This window comes from Cryptomeria japonica, chromosome 2 (assembly GCF_030272615.1).
Source record: "Cryptomeria japonica chromosome 2, Sugi_1.0, whole genome shotgun sequence".
Classification (NCBI taxonomy): Eukaryota; Viridiplantae; Streptophyta; class Pinopsida; order Cupressales; family Cupressaceae; genus Cryptomeria; species Cryptomeria japonica.
The window spans coordinates 96,971,057-96,983,407 of record NC_081406.1 but is presented as its reverse complement, the minus strand read 5'-3'; the positions used below and the strand labels follow the sequence as shown (position 1 = coordinate 96,983,407).

Sequence of the window (12,351 nt, the reverse complement as noted above, 5' to 3'; positions counted from 1 at the left end):
AAAAAAAATCTTATCTTATACATTTCATTGCCGATTTTTTCCCCAAAAGATTTTTCCTGCTGTGGGCAATGGACTTCCATAGATTTTCTGTAACAGCCATTCAGATTTGTGCTAAGCTTCTATCACACTTCTATTACTTTAGCAGATGAATGGTTTAATCAGATATGCCTCTTCCTCTTGCCTGGTTAGGAAGAGGATTGTTATGATGCCTGAATCTTCTTGATGTGGAATGATTTTTTCATTTATGCTATAGGACATGGTTAACTTGCAACAAATAGATAGATAGATTTTTGCACATACAAGAACAGCCATGTGACAAATAATAAAAAATTATCACCACGCAGCTGGTCCATAATCTGGAATAAGTCTTAGTATCAAAAGGACTCAGAGCTCCATCCATCATACTTAAATTTGAACATAATATAATATTTACCAGATATGATTGATACCTAATCCTCCTTTGCCTCAATAAGTCTTCCACACACCCACCTTTTCTTGACATTCTTCTTTGAAGACAAAATATCATTGTTACTGGCCTGGAATGGTCTCACTTCAGAAAGCTCAGAAATGTTCTGAATTGGCCCTGTAGAAGCAACAGAGTTTGTAGTTACAGACAATATATTGTCCTTCATTTGCTCTGGCATATGCGCTTCAACAATTTGTGAAATAGATGTCTCATTGACAATGCCAGCATAATTCACTGCCATTGAAGTCGATGCAGAAATTTCTTCAAAATGTGACATGCTATCTTTCTCAATCGTCTTTTCAGACATTAAGTTGAAGATTAAAGCTGTTTCCTCAGCTGAGAGATTTCTGGTAGAAAACTGAGAAGCAACATAACTAAGGACTTTTTCTCCACCTATCTCTGTCAAATGACCTGGCTTGTGAGAATATTTATATATGCTTCCAGACAATGCACCATTATTGGACTTATGACTGTCATAATTATCTGCTTCGCAGGTGCTACTGAAAGACAGGTAATGCATACGATCCTCATCACCTGGCCCAGGTGCTGCAGAAGCAGGTATATGAGAATTATTTATATTCTTGTCTGCTTGAGAGGCCTTTTCATCCAAAGATGTCTGTGGGCTTCTCATCAAAGAATGCGCATTGCCTCTTAAGGCAGATTCAACACTTTGCATTGTTTTTACTGCTTCAGCTAGTAGCTTCTTAGTCTCAAACAAAGAAGCTCGTGCAGCATTATCTATCATTGCAGCAGCTTCCAATGTTTTTGCAGCTTTTTCAGTTTCTGCTATTAGTAACCTGTTCATAGAATCATTTGTAGCAATATTTTCAATTGTAGAAAATATACTCTTATTGTAAGGAGGAAAACAAGCAGAAAATTAAATTTTGAATAGTTAAGCAATTCGTATAACAAGCTCAACTTTGTACTTGTCTTTACCTTGCCCTCTCAAAAGCTTCATGTTTTGTCATTTCATTTTCTTCTCGATTTGCCCGGAGTTGTTTTATCTTCTCCAATTTGGCATCTACCAATGGATCTGAATATGTAGTACTAGATTTCCTTCTATTTACTTGTGAATATTCAGAAATTTTGACCTGGGTTTTATGAGAGGGTAATTGCTCACCAACTTTACAAGAGCGTTTCCTGACAACTCTTCTGACAGCTGATGGCAGCCTATTTTTGTAGACCTTTTCAAATCCAGCCTGCACCCTCTGACGGTAATCCTGAGAGTTCACAGATTAAAATTAGTTTGCTGATATCATGCTAGACTGAAAATTGTTTCTACAATTTGTATGCAAGGGTGATCCTTTCATAAAAAGAGATTTGTGAACATGCCTCTTTAATAATTCACTAATGCGCTTACAGGATCTGCCCATTTGGCTTTGACTGCCTCTGATATTTTCATCTTCTGCTCAACCGATTTAGGTGGCCTGGGCCCTCTCTTCCTCAATTGAACAGCCTGCAACCAATCTTGATGAATCTTTTCTGCTAGGATTTCATACGAATCCCATTGTAGTTCATCCTCACCATTGCAGCCTAGTTTAGCAGCTTCTGCAATAGTTTCTTTCCACTCAAGCAAACATGTTTCTTGCAATTTCTGCTTCTCGTGGCGCTTGATAGTTGCCATTCTAACAGATTTTCCAATCTTCATCCTTGTCTCTTCACTGCACATAAGATCTTTAGTTAACAGTTGCAAAAGAGAACAACAAGAACAGGAAGTCAATGAGAAGACAGGTACTGTACTATTGTGAAGCAAAAGAGATCTAGATAAAAGATAGACACAAATTTAAAACCATTTATTTTTTTGGAAAATGGTCAAGTGCCTATCCTTATAAAATGTTCAAATATTACAACTCTGGGCAGTCTGACAAAAATACCAAAAGGTGTGGACTGGTATTTTGCCTCCCTAAGCTTTTGATTTTTCATTGATCACTATGAGCAAGAATCGGAACCAATACTACTTGCAGAGTTCAAAGGCAAGCTGCCAGCACTGAGTTTTGCCTGTCTGACTTGGCAAAATTAGGGGGAGAAAAACGTATTGACAAGATTAATTCATACCTACCACTCAATATTAAAATCATTCAATGTTGTAAAACTGGATATGGAAAATCAAAACTTAAGTGCTTACTAAAAGCATTTTACAGTTATTGTTTTATTAAGGCATCCACAAAAGCCTAACTACATACTACATGACTAAAAATTGCACAAGAATGAAACTAATATGGACTGTGCTGGGAAAATAATATTTTCTTGTTGGTGATGAATCTTCAATCTGTGGAAGCCAAAACCACACGGCAAACAGAATGTAAACTAGCCAAGCCTTCTAAGAGAGAACGCTATTCTTAATTGTCATCAGTTTTATTCAGATTACAAAAAGTTTGCTGATTCCGAGTTATTATAGAAAGCTAATAAAAAAATTAAAAAATAGATGAATCTTATTGATAGATAAATAGCTACAGGTTGCTTTGCTTCAATCATTGGGAGAATTTCACAAAGTTACGTTATGGCCCACAAATTTGGTGTCAATTTACAAATTGTGTAGTATTTCAGGGTGGCAGATCAAATATAAACATGCTTAGCAATAATGTTTTTGTTTTGCAATACGTTTTTATACTGTGATGGCTGATCTGAAATTGAGTACATCATATTCCAGGTCTGGCCAAGGTCCAATCCTGGGCCTGCAGATTCAGCCCAAGCACAATCAGACGTACCTGAGGCAAATATGGAAACCCAGAGCAGACCATGCATGAACCCAGGCAGAACCCTTTAGATTGCCAAAATAAAAAGTAGTTAAAAAACAATCCTAACCTATCATAAGCCACCAACACTAGACATCAAAAGAATCCTTACATTCCTACCTCTAATCCTTATCATCCAAAACTCCAATTTCTACTCTTTGCTCAAGGCTAAGTCCAATCCTCGGCTTCCAGATTCAACCTAAAAACAATCAGACATGCCTGAGCTGAATCTGCAAACCCAGGACCAGACCATGCACAAACCCAGGCAGAACCTGTTAAATTCCCAATAAAGAAAATGCAATTTACAAAAAAAAATCCCTAACTTACTCAAGAAGTCACTACCACCATACAACAAAAGCATCAAAACATTCCTACCTCTGATTCCTCATTACCGGAACCTCCATTTCTACTCATTAATCAAGACTTAAAGTTTTCTTCATGTTCAGACATCACGCTCTCGCCATTACTTTGCCCATGGCTTGATAGTGTTAGATAGCTGTCATGCAGATGAAGGAGCTTTTATCAAGGAGAATTTTCATTGAAGGCAAGTTTTCCTTTTTTTACTATAAAACTTTCTTAAAGTTCTTTCCAAGCTCCTCAAAAGATTTTTTTTCAAGTTCATTTTTAAATCTCTTGTTCTTTTTTCTTAACAACTAATGGTAGCCTAGGGTTGCATTATATTTATTTTCTTAAAAAATAATTTCTTTTAAAACATATAGATACAGCTATATTCTAGAGTCGCTTGAAGTTCCAGTTTTGTGGGCCAAACATCAGCTAGGTGTTTCAAAATTAACCAGTTTTCACCACTTTTGCAATGTGTAATAATGATTGAGTAGCTTGTTGGAGGCAGGGGTTATCTTTGGTGTTGTAATAAGTGCTAAAAACAAGTAGAGTAACTCCTATAGTTGAGTGAAAGCCACTTGTGTGTAACTATCAACCAAACCAAACGTAGGTTGCCAAAAGGACAATTCTTGATTATATCAAAGAGTCAGGAGAAACATACAATCAAAAAGGGAGAAATTTCAATCAACAATCTCATCCTTTGATCAAGAAAGGTTATGTGTGCCACCTACAAGGCCATCTCTTGAGACACTTTTTTGGAAGAAGACAATAGCCCATCTTCTATGCAAAAGAAACAAGGATTTGGGCCCATTAGAAGGGATATTTCCAAATGAAATGAGAAATGATGCCAATGAGCACATTGCATGTTGTACTTACACTAAAGGGCTTCACTTCAACCTTGTAAATCAACATAGCAACTGGAAATGGCAATGGATATAAGGCACCTACAAGATATACAAGTCATAGCTATGAAAAGGTATATGCCATCTTGCCACACATGACCGTTGCCTCTTGCTGACTAAACCGCACATGTTTGGGATTACCCCTTGACACACATACCTTAACAATTGGCTGGTGTGTTTTGGGTGTAATCACACCTTATCATTGGTTAATAACATACTATTACAAAGTTGCATCTCCTCAAGGTTTGATCGTTGTTTTTGGTTTAACATAAATCACTTGTAATTAGATGTTTCTTTAATCAAACAAACTGTTTCTTTTAATTGCTGTTAAGGGAGCGCTGCCTTGTCAATACACTCACTTCTTTTGTAATGTACCCATCCATACCTGCTGTCATTTAGGAGATGAAGCGTTTCATTAAAGTGTTATGCTCAATCGATCCTTTGTATTGTTCTCTTTCGAACTAATTTGCCAGAAAATTATGAAGTCCCATAAATGAGACAATTTTCTGGTCATTGGTATCTCTTTAATTTATTTGTTGAAACAGTTAAGGGTTGTTAATAGACGGGGCATGGAAAAAGTTTAAAAATTTGTAATTGACATGATACCGTAGAAACACCTATAGGCTACTATAGTAGGATTACAAATCTACCTCTGGGCACGCCCACGGCTATAATTTTCTTCAAGTTTCTTTCTAACCTGCAAATCCAAGCATCATCATGTTATAAAAGAGGTACATTAATTCAAGATTCACACAATACAATACTGTTGATGTTATTAACAACAGCATACTTGACAACTATTCAATTCTAAGACCACTAAAGACAAATATGAATTCTTACATGACATCACCTTGAGGTCTTGCATCGCCAATCTGGTCCTCTCTCTTATTCGAGCAATGGTTTCTGTATTGAAACAAAATCCATTCAGAAAATATACCATGGAAAATGGAGATATTTTCATACACCAACACAATTCAAAAATAATTATAAAACAAAAAAGACATTTCAGTCACTGATAGATTATCACAATGGAACAAACAAGAATCCTCAGCAAAGAAAAACAGAACCAATTTCATAGTACAGCCCTTGAATACCCAAAGCCACAGGTATCCAAGCCATGCACTCAATCTACAAAATCATGAAACCAAAATAATTTACACTGGAATTTACCTGGACTGTGCTTTTTCCCTTTGTTCCACGGTACAAATCCTTTATTTGACTTCCTGTTTTTCATTTTTGTTTCATTAATCCTAGAATCTCTTTCTTTTAAATCATCTATAGAAACCTGATTCGGTATGTTCTGCACTTCATTGTTATAATTCATCTTCTCTTCTTGTAAATCAGGAAGGGTCTTATCCAGCTCCGAAAATGTTGCAACAGACTTCACGACAAAAGGTCTTTGAATCATTGAATACCCAAATTTGGAGGCTCTTAGGCCTAAACGTTGCAATCCAGTATTCCATCTTGAAGAAAGTTTGTGATTACTTAGGTGCACTAACATTGGTAACTTTCTTCCATTAGACACAAGACACGAGCACTTCACAACCATACAATTCCGGAAGGATGATTGCAAGGTGATAATATCTGTCCAGTAAGTTTCACAAATATGGTTAGCCAGATTGCACAAAGAGTTTTCCAATTAAAATATTATACACAAAGAATTACAATTTCATTAAAAATACTAACAATATAAGAGACAACGTACGAAAGGTTGTGAATAGGTTATATATAACCAAATTATGTATTCTATACTCAAACTAGACTAAATAGAATAGGAAAGATTATGAATAGGGTGAACAAGTGATGGATTATATATTAGATTTAAGAAATTACATGCTCAGATATATAGAATAAAGTTGTGAATAAAGTGAACCAGTGATGAAATATATAAAGAATTAAATATCCATAAAAAGTTTAAAACACAATATTTAGAATAATTTGAATACAGAAAATTGTCAATAGACGGTAAGTTGTATGGAAATATGTTTAAGAAATTACAGAAAAATACAAAAAAAGGATAAAAAGAATAAAGGTTAAAAATCAGTGAAGGCATGATAGTCTGTATGTATGATGAAGTGACAATTACAGATACGAATCAAGTGATAAGGAACATGTGTAGGGTAGGTTATATAAAGAAGCAAGGAACAAATACAATAAGCCATATGCCTACACACAGGCATGAAAACTCTTTGACCTGTATACTCCCAAAAACTGTAATGTAGAATTCACTAGAACATGAACTGTTATTGTTCTACTGGAATGATACAAATGGCAGTTCTTAGGAGAAATAAATGTCACTCAAAACAGAGAAATTACACTACTGAAAATGAAAAGAATTCACCATGAAAACTCAGAAAATTGAACACCCTAAGGGTAATACTCTGTTTGGTCGCAGCAAATGTCTGACAAATAAATACTCATTTTCATGCACGTTTTTTGGTTAATCTCTTTAGCATGCATATCTTGCTGAATCTATCTACACTGGCAATTATGTGGTCATTTTCATGCCTACTCTTTCGTAACTACTACAAAATCAATAAATATGCTTTCCCATGGTCTTGTTGATATAAACAAAGGCAAACCAAAGTTACAAGACTCGGACTCGTCAAGCTGATTTTTGACTCGGACTTGGACTTGGAGCAAACTCAGCCAAGACTCAGCAAATTGAAAAACCCAAGAAATTCAAAGATTTTTGAAAATTTTAAACTTCTTTCATGCATTTTTTAATAAATAAACATTAAAGACACAATAATATCATCAAATAGAAGCACATAGACAAGTTTACATTGGTCACATAAGTATAAATGCAAATTTTAAGCTTGCGCTTAAGGAAATAAGCTAAACTAAATAACACATTAGAAATATAGATAGTGTCAGATGTCTACAATATTCATGGAATATGAAATCCGTCAACATAAAAGCTAGAGCCTAGAAGTCTAAGGCTCAGAGGAGCCAATATCAGTGTTCATTGATCACTCGACCCCGCAACCGTCCTACGTGGGCGCCTAAGATAGGTCTTGGAACATTCTACAGCTATGATATCTACTTGTGTCTCAGGCTCAGCCTCGGCCTCAGTGACATCAACATCCTCATCCACTGTTGTTATATGGAGCCTAATTAGACTCGGAGGCTAAATTTTCCTCACTTTTATCGGCACAGTTTCCCCCCAAATTATTCAACGGGGATTTGGGGCAGCGCCCCCAAGACAGGGTCAAGGGGCAGCGCCCCTGGCACGCTCCTTGTCGCGGTACAAGGCGGGGTCGAGGGGCAGCGCCCCTAGCATGCTCCTTGTCACGGTACAAGGCGGGGTCGAGGGGCAGCACCCCCAAAAGCTCAAACAACTTTTATTTCATTTCTCTGTTTAATCTTTATCTGCATTTAATTGATATTTTCTACATGCAATTCCTAACATCCACATCATCCTTGGACATATTCACCGTTTATTCCACTTAAAACAAGACTCTTTAAAAAATTTTGGCTTTTTTATTGTTGCCTGGGCGGCAAAGTCTACCCAGCCAGACTCGACCAAGTCCGAGTCCAGAGGCACCTGGCCTCGGCAAGGGCGACCCGCCTCGGGACTCGGTGAGTCTTGGCAAGACTCGCAGAGTTTTGTAACTACAAGGCAAACACATTCCCTTTTTCTTGGCTTAGATTTACTAGTACAACACAATTTGCATCCTCTAATAAATCTTGCTACATTTTGGATCAAAACATCTACATTTGCAAATAAGCCACTGTTTTCCCCACTCCAAATTGACCTGCCACTTTGAGATGTATATCTCCTTTCACTTTTAGCATTCCTTGAGCTTCTAGCTCTTGAGCTTCTCTCCACAAATCTGCTCTTGAACGCTTTCCTCTACACAAGCCTCTTTTATGAAAGATTCCAATTGAGTCACCACAGCCATAGTTGAAACAGGTTTTGAGATTTTGTGGCCCAGATAGGATATCTGCCACCACACTAGAACTCCCTCCCTTAAATTTTATAAGATGCTACCCCTGTTTTCAGACAATTCTATTTTTTGCACTTTCCCCTTTGACTTTCCAACAATTTACAGTTTAGCAATAATGTCAAACAGTTTGCTTGTAAATAACTCTTAGCCAAAATCCTCAACTTTCCCTTGCACACGACTGATGGAGATTTTGTCAAATACTTTCAAGTGCACAAGAAGAGATGTTTGTCTTGCAATTTTGAAAGTTGTTTTGGATGTACAGATTTCACGTATGCTAGCATATATTGTTGATTTGAGTTTAATGATGATGATATGCAGGAAAGTATATTGACAATCCACTAAATATCCATGATAAGAGCTGATTCACATAATAGAACTAAACTGAGTATTTTCTTTACATTCTTCACATTCCAGTAACAGCAGAGAATTTACAGAAATCTGTCTAGCCTCTGACTAATACAATTAAAATCTGTTGACCTTAGATGCAACCAACAGAAATATTTTACGATTTTTTGAAGACTGTTGATTCAGATTAACAGACTGAAAATTCACACACAGCAAATTCTTTTCAATTGAGATTCCACCAAATGACTGCTAAGCTGCTGACCTGGGCAGGAATACATTCAAGACTTCTTTAGAAGTAATTCCTACCTTTCTTTTGACTGCACAGCAACTTCTGAAAAAGGTACGGCTCCTTCAATACCATATTAAATTACCTTGAAAAGATGTGAGTCCCTCTTTCTTGCTGCGGCAGCTCCTATTGCCACAACTTAGCATATAATCTTTCCCACACAATTAATACAAGACAGTGATAACCCTTTTCTTGTCTCATATGAGGCGCTACTTGGACAAAGCTCCAAAAAGGAGCCACACTTGCATAAACAGAACACTCCCTCAAGAAGCCAATTCATGAACTTTGACTTAGTACTCCTTTGTCTCCTTCCACGACCCACAATCTCAGTATTGGACAAATAATAGCAGCACCTTAGCGTTTTGTCTTTTTCACCCCACGTCACCTTAAGTTGATTCCAAAAAAGTTTCAAATCTTTTTTCTTATTGCAATTTCCCTTTAGTTTTATTTGCACTTCCATCTCCTTGGTTTCATTGTCTTCTTGCGATTAGTCTTACCTGTGTTCTGTCTTCTTTCATATGTGATCCTTATAAAGAAAAACCAAACAAAATCGAATCACTTTCAATACCAAGTAATATATGATGTCTCACCAATAAAATAAACAAAATCTCAAGCAGCGATTCAATAAAATGATTTCATTTGCTTGTCTTTTTTTCTTCCCATGATGACCACATCTTGTATTTAGTGCTTGGGACAACCAGAATAATATTTTCACACACTTTCAAGAATGCAAACCCCAACGCACTCCAGCATCCCCTTGAACAATCAAAAAGAACTCTTCCAAAAAACTCTATCTTCAATTGCTCTACAACTAACAAACTGTTATAATATCAATCCTGTAAATTTCACAAACCTGGAATAACTGAACAAAGAACAACTTTGAATCCTACAAATTTCTTTCACATAATCTGCAGCTCTGAATAAGCCACACCGATCCGGCCAGAGAGGATCTCTCACCACCGTAGCCAATCATCCTAAAGAGATTTTTCCTCCTCCAGAACGCTGAGACGACATGATCTACATCATACCAAATGAGCTCCTTAATTGCCTTTTTATGCTTTTCCCCACCAAAATTCTGAAAAACTCCATTTTAAAATCACTTTTTAAATTAAAATGCCACTTCAACTCCAAAAAAGACCTTTTCATTAAAATAATGAAAATTTGACACGCAAGGTCCCTATTTGATGCGCCCAAGATTTAAAACTTTTCGCCCTGGTTCCTACGAGCTATTACACTAAGGTGCACTTAAAATATTTTAATTAATTTGTAGCAACCTTAATAAATAATATTAAAAATGCCATTAATGCACCAATTTTGTGAAAATTATTGAAATACATCGAACTCGAAAACTGATCGCACTGGAGTGATCTCAATAAAAAGTAATGACAAACAGAGCCAACTGGGCGACATACTAAAAATAGAAAACTCCAAAATTCTTGGAGGGCACACTAGAAGCCGAGAATCACATATGAAAGTGTCCTACAACTCCACTGAACCATCTAAGCTCATTGATAACATCAAACTACCTCTCTAAATAGATTGACACGATCCTACAAAGTCAGCACCAACTGCAAAGCAAGAGAAACCGAAAAGGGGATATTACATATTTGAGCACCAAATGAAATTGTTACAAAAATCAAATTGACTTTGTAATTCACTTTGTGCTTGAAACTATTGTAGAGATCAGTGATCAATATACTATATGGTTTTGGTACCAAACAAATAATGCCTCCATTTCTTTACGGCATGAACCTAGGATGTCAAGTTCGCTGCTCTAGGCCTCTCGTTTTGATCCAGTTCGACTAGGGTCCTGGTCCACCTGTGGGTTCGGACAGGGTCCATGACCACGAGGCCTAGTTCGAACTAGCCGGACAAGGTTCGAACCCGGGCCGAACTTGGGCGAATTTGGACAAACCACGAGCAAACCAAGTAGAAAAGTCCACCCAAAAGCCTTTTTTGCAAATTTACTAATTTTTTGGCATCCACAACCCTAAAAATTGGATTTATAATAACTTGGGTTTTATGTCTCATTTGCTATGCAAATAGATTGTTTTCTCTTGACTTGGAGCAAATAGTTGATTGAGCAAGAGGAAGTTGGAAGATCAATTTGTGAAGCTTGATCAAGTGTTTGTGCTTCATTTCTACTCCTTTGCAAGCTTCTATTGGGTGAAAGAGGTAAGTTTTTTTTCATTTTATTTTCTTTTTGTTTAATTCTTTAAATTTTTTCATTTCTCTTTGATTCATAATTGTCCAAAAGATCTACCTATTTTTCTTTCCATTCTCTTGTTTTTATTTTGAAGGTGTATAGAATTTCTTCCAATAGGAATACAATGGCATCTACCTCTTCCTCTATAGGCAATACCAATAATGAACAACAACCAAATTCTGATTCTACTTTGTGGAGGTATGTTGATATCATAAGACCCCTTCCAGGAGGTGGGGGATTCTGTTGGAAATGTCGAGGTTGTGATAAAGAAAGGGATAATTCATATTTTAGGGTGGCAGGCCATTTGTGTGGAATACCTAGTAGAGGAGTCAAAAAATGCCCTAGAAAAAAAATGCTCCTATACCAAATGAGACAGTATTAATATATATCACAAAGCATGAAGAGGCGGAAGAGAGAAAAGCACGTAGACAAAATATGCCCATTAAAAAAAATCAAGGGAATGCAGCCCCCATCTTCAAATACTGTGATAGAAGACCACACCTTTTATACTCTTGCAGCTAAGCCTGACATTGAAACTCAAGCACCCATTCCACGCAAAAGAAAGGGACCTTTGGAAACTTCATTTCAAAATGAGAGTTGGGACATTGCTGACCAAGATATAGCAAGATGTATATATGCAAATGGGTTGCCTTCCAGTGTTGTTCACTCCCCATATTGGAAGAAGATGCTGAAAAGTGTCAATGCAGCTCCAAAAGGGTATAAGGACCCCGGTTATGAGAAGATACACAACACCTTGTTGGAAAGAGAGGTCAGGGGGGTTGAGGATGTATTGAAGCCCATAAGGGATTCATGGATTGAGACAGGGATATTCATTGTTTTAGATGGGTGGAAAGATTCAAGAAACCATCCCTTGACCAATGTCATAGCGGTGTCCCTTAAAGGGGCAATGTTTTTGAAATCCATGGATTGTGAGGGGCAACTAAAAGATGGGCAATTTATTGCTGATATTCTCATCGCTGCCATTGAGACAGTGGGACCTAGAAACGTTGTTCAAGTCATAACAGTCAACACAAAGAATTGTAGAGCTGTTGGTTTGTTGGTTGAAGAGCGATATCAGCATATCTTTTGGACACCTTGTGCAACCCCACTCACTCAATC

General features: G+C 36.9%; 1 protein-coding gene across 2 annotated transcripts in view; it reads right to left on the bottom strand.

The window, feature by feature from the left end:
- Positions 1–257: 257 nt before the first annotated feature.
- The window catches only part of LOC131050798 (uncharacterized), a 28,759-nt gene continuing 16,665 nt past the window's right edge, over positions 258–12,351 (bottom strand). For both annotated transcript variants that reach the window (XM_057985069.2, XM_057985067.2), the window contains exons 2-7: positions 5,616–6,029; positions 5,296–5,348; positions 5,096–5,142; positions 1,827–2,127; positions 1,403–1,686; positions 258–1,263 (exon numbers count right to left, since the gene is read on the bottom strand). In XM_057985069.2, the coding sequence (XP_057841052.2) occupies positions 450–1,263; positions 1,403–1,686; positions 1,827–2,127; positions 5,096–5,142; positions 5,296–5,348; positions 5,616–5,994 (1,878 nt within the window). In that variant the 5' untranslated portion in view covers positions 5,995–6,029 and the 3' untranslated portion in view covers positions 258–449. The remainder of the gene's footprint in view (positions 1,264–1,402; positions 1,687–1,826; positions 2,128–5,095; positions 5,143–5,295; positions 5,349–5,615; positions 6,030–12,351) is intronic.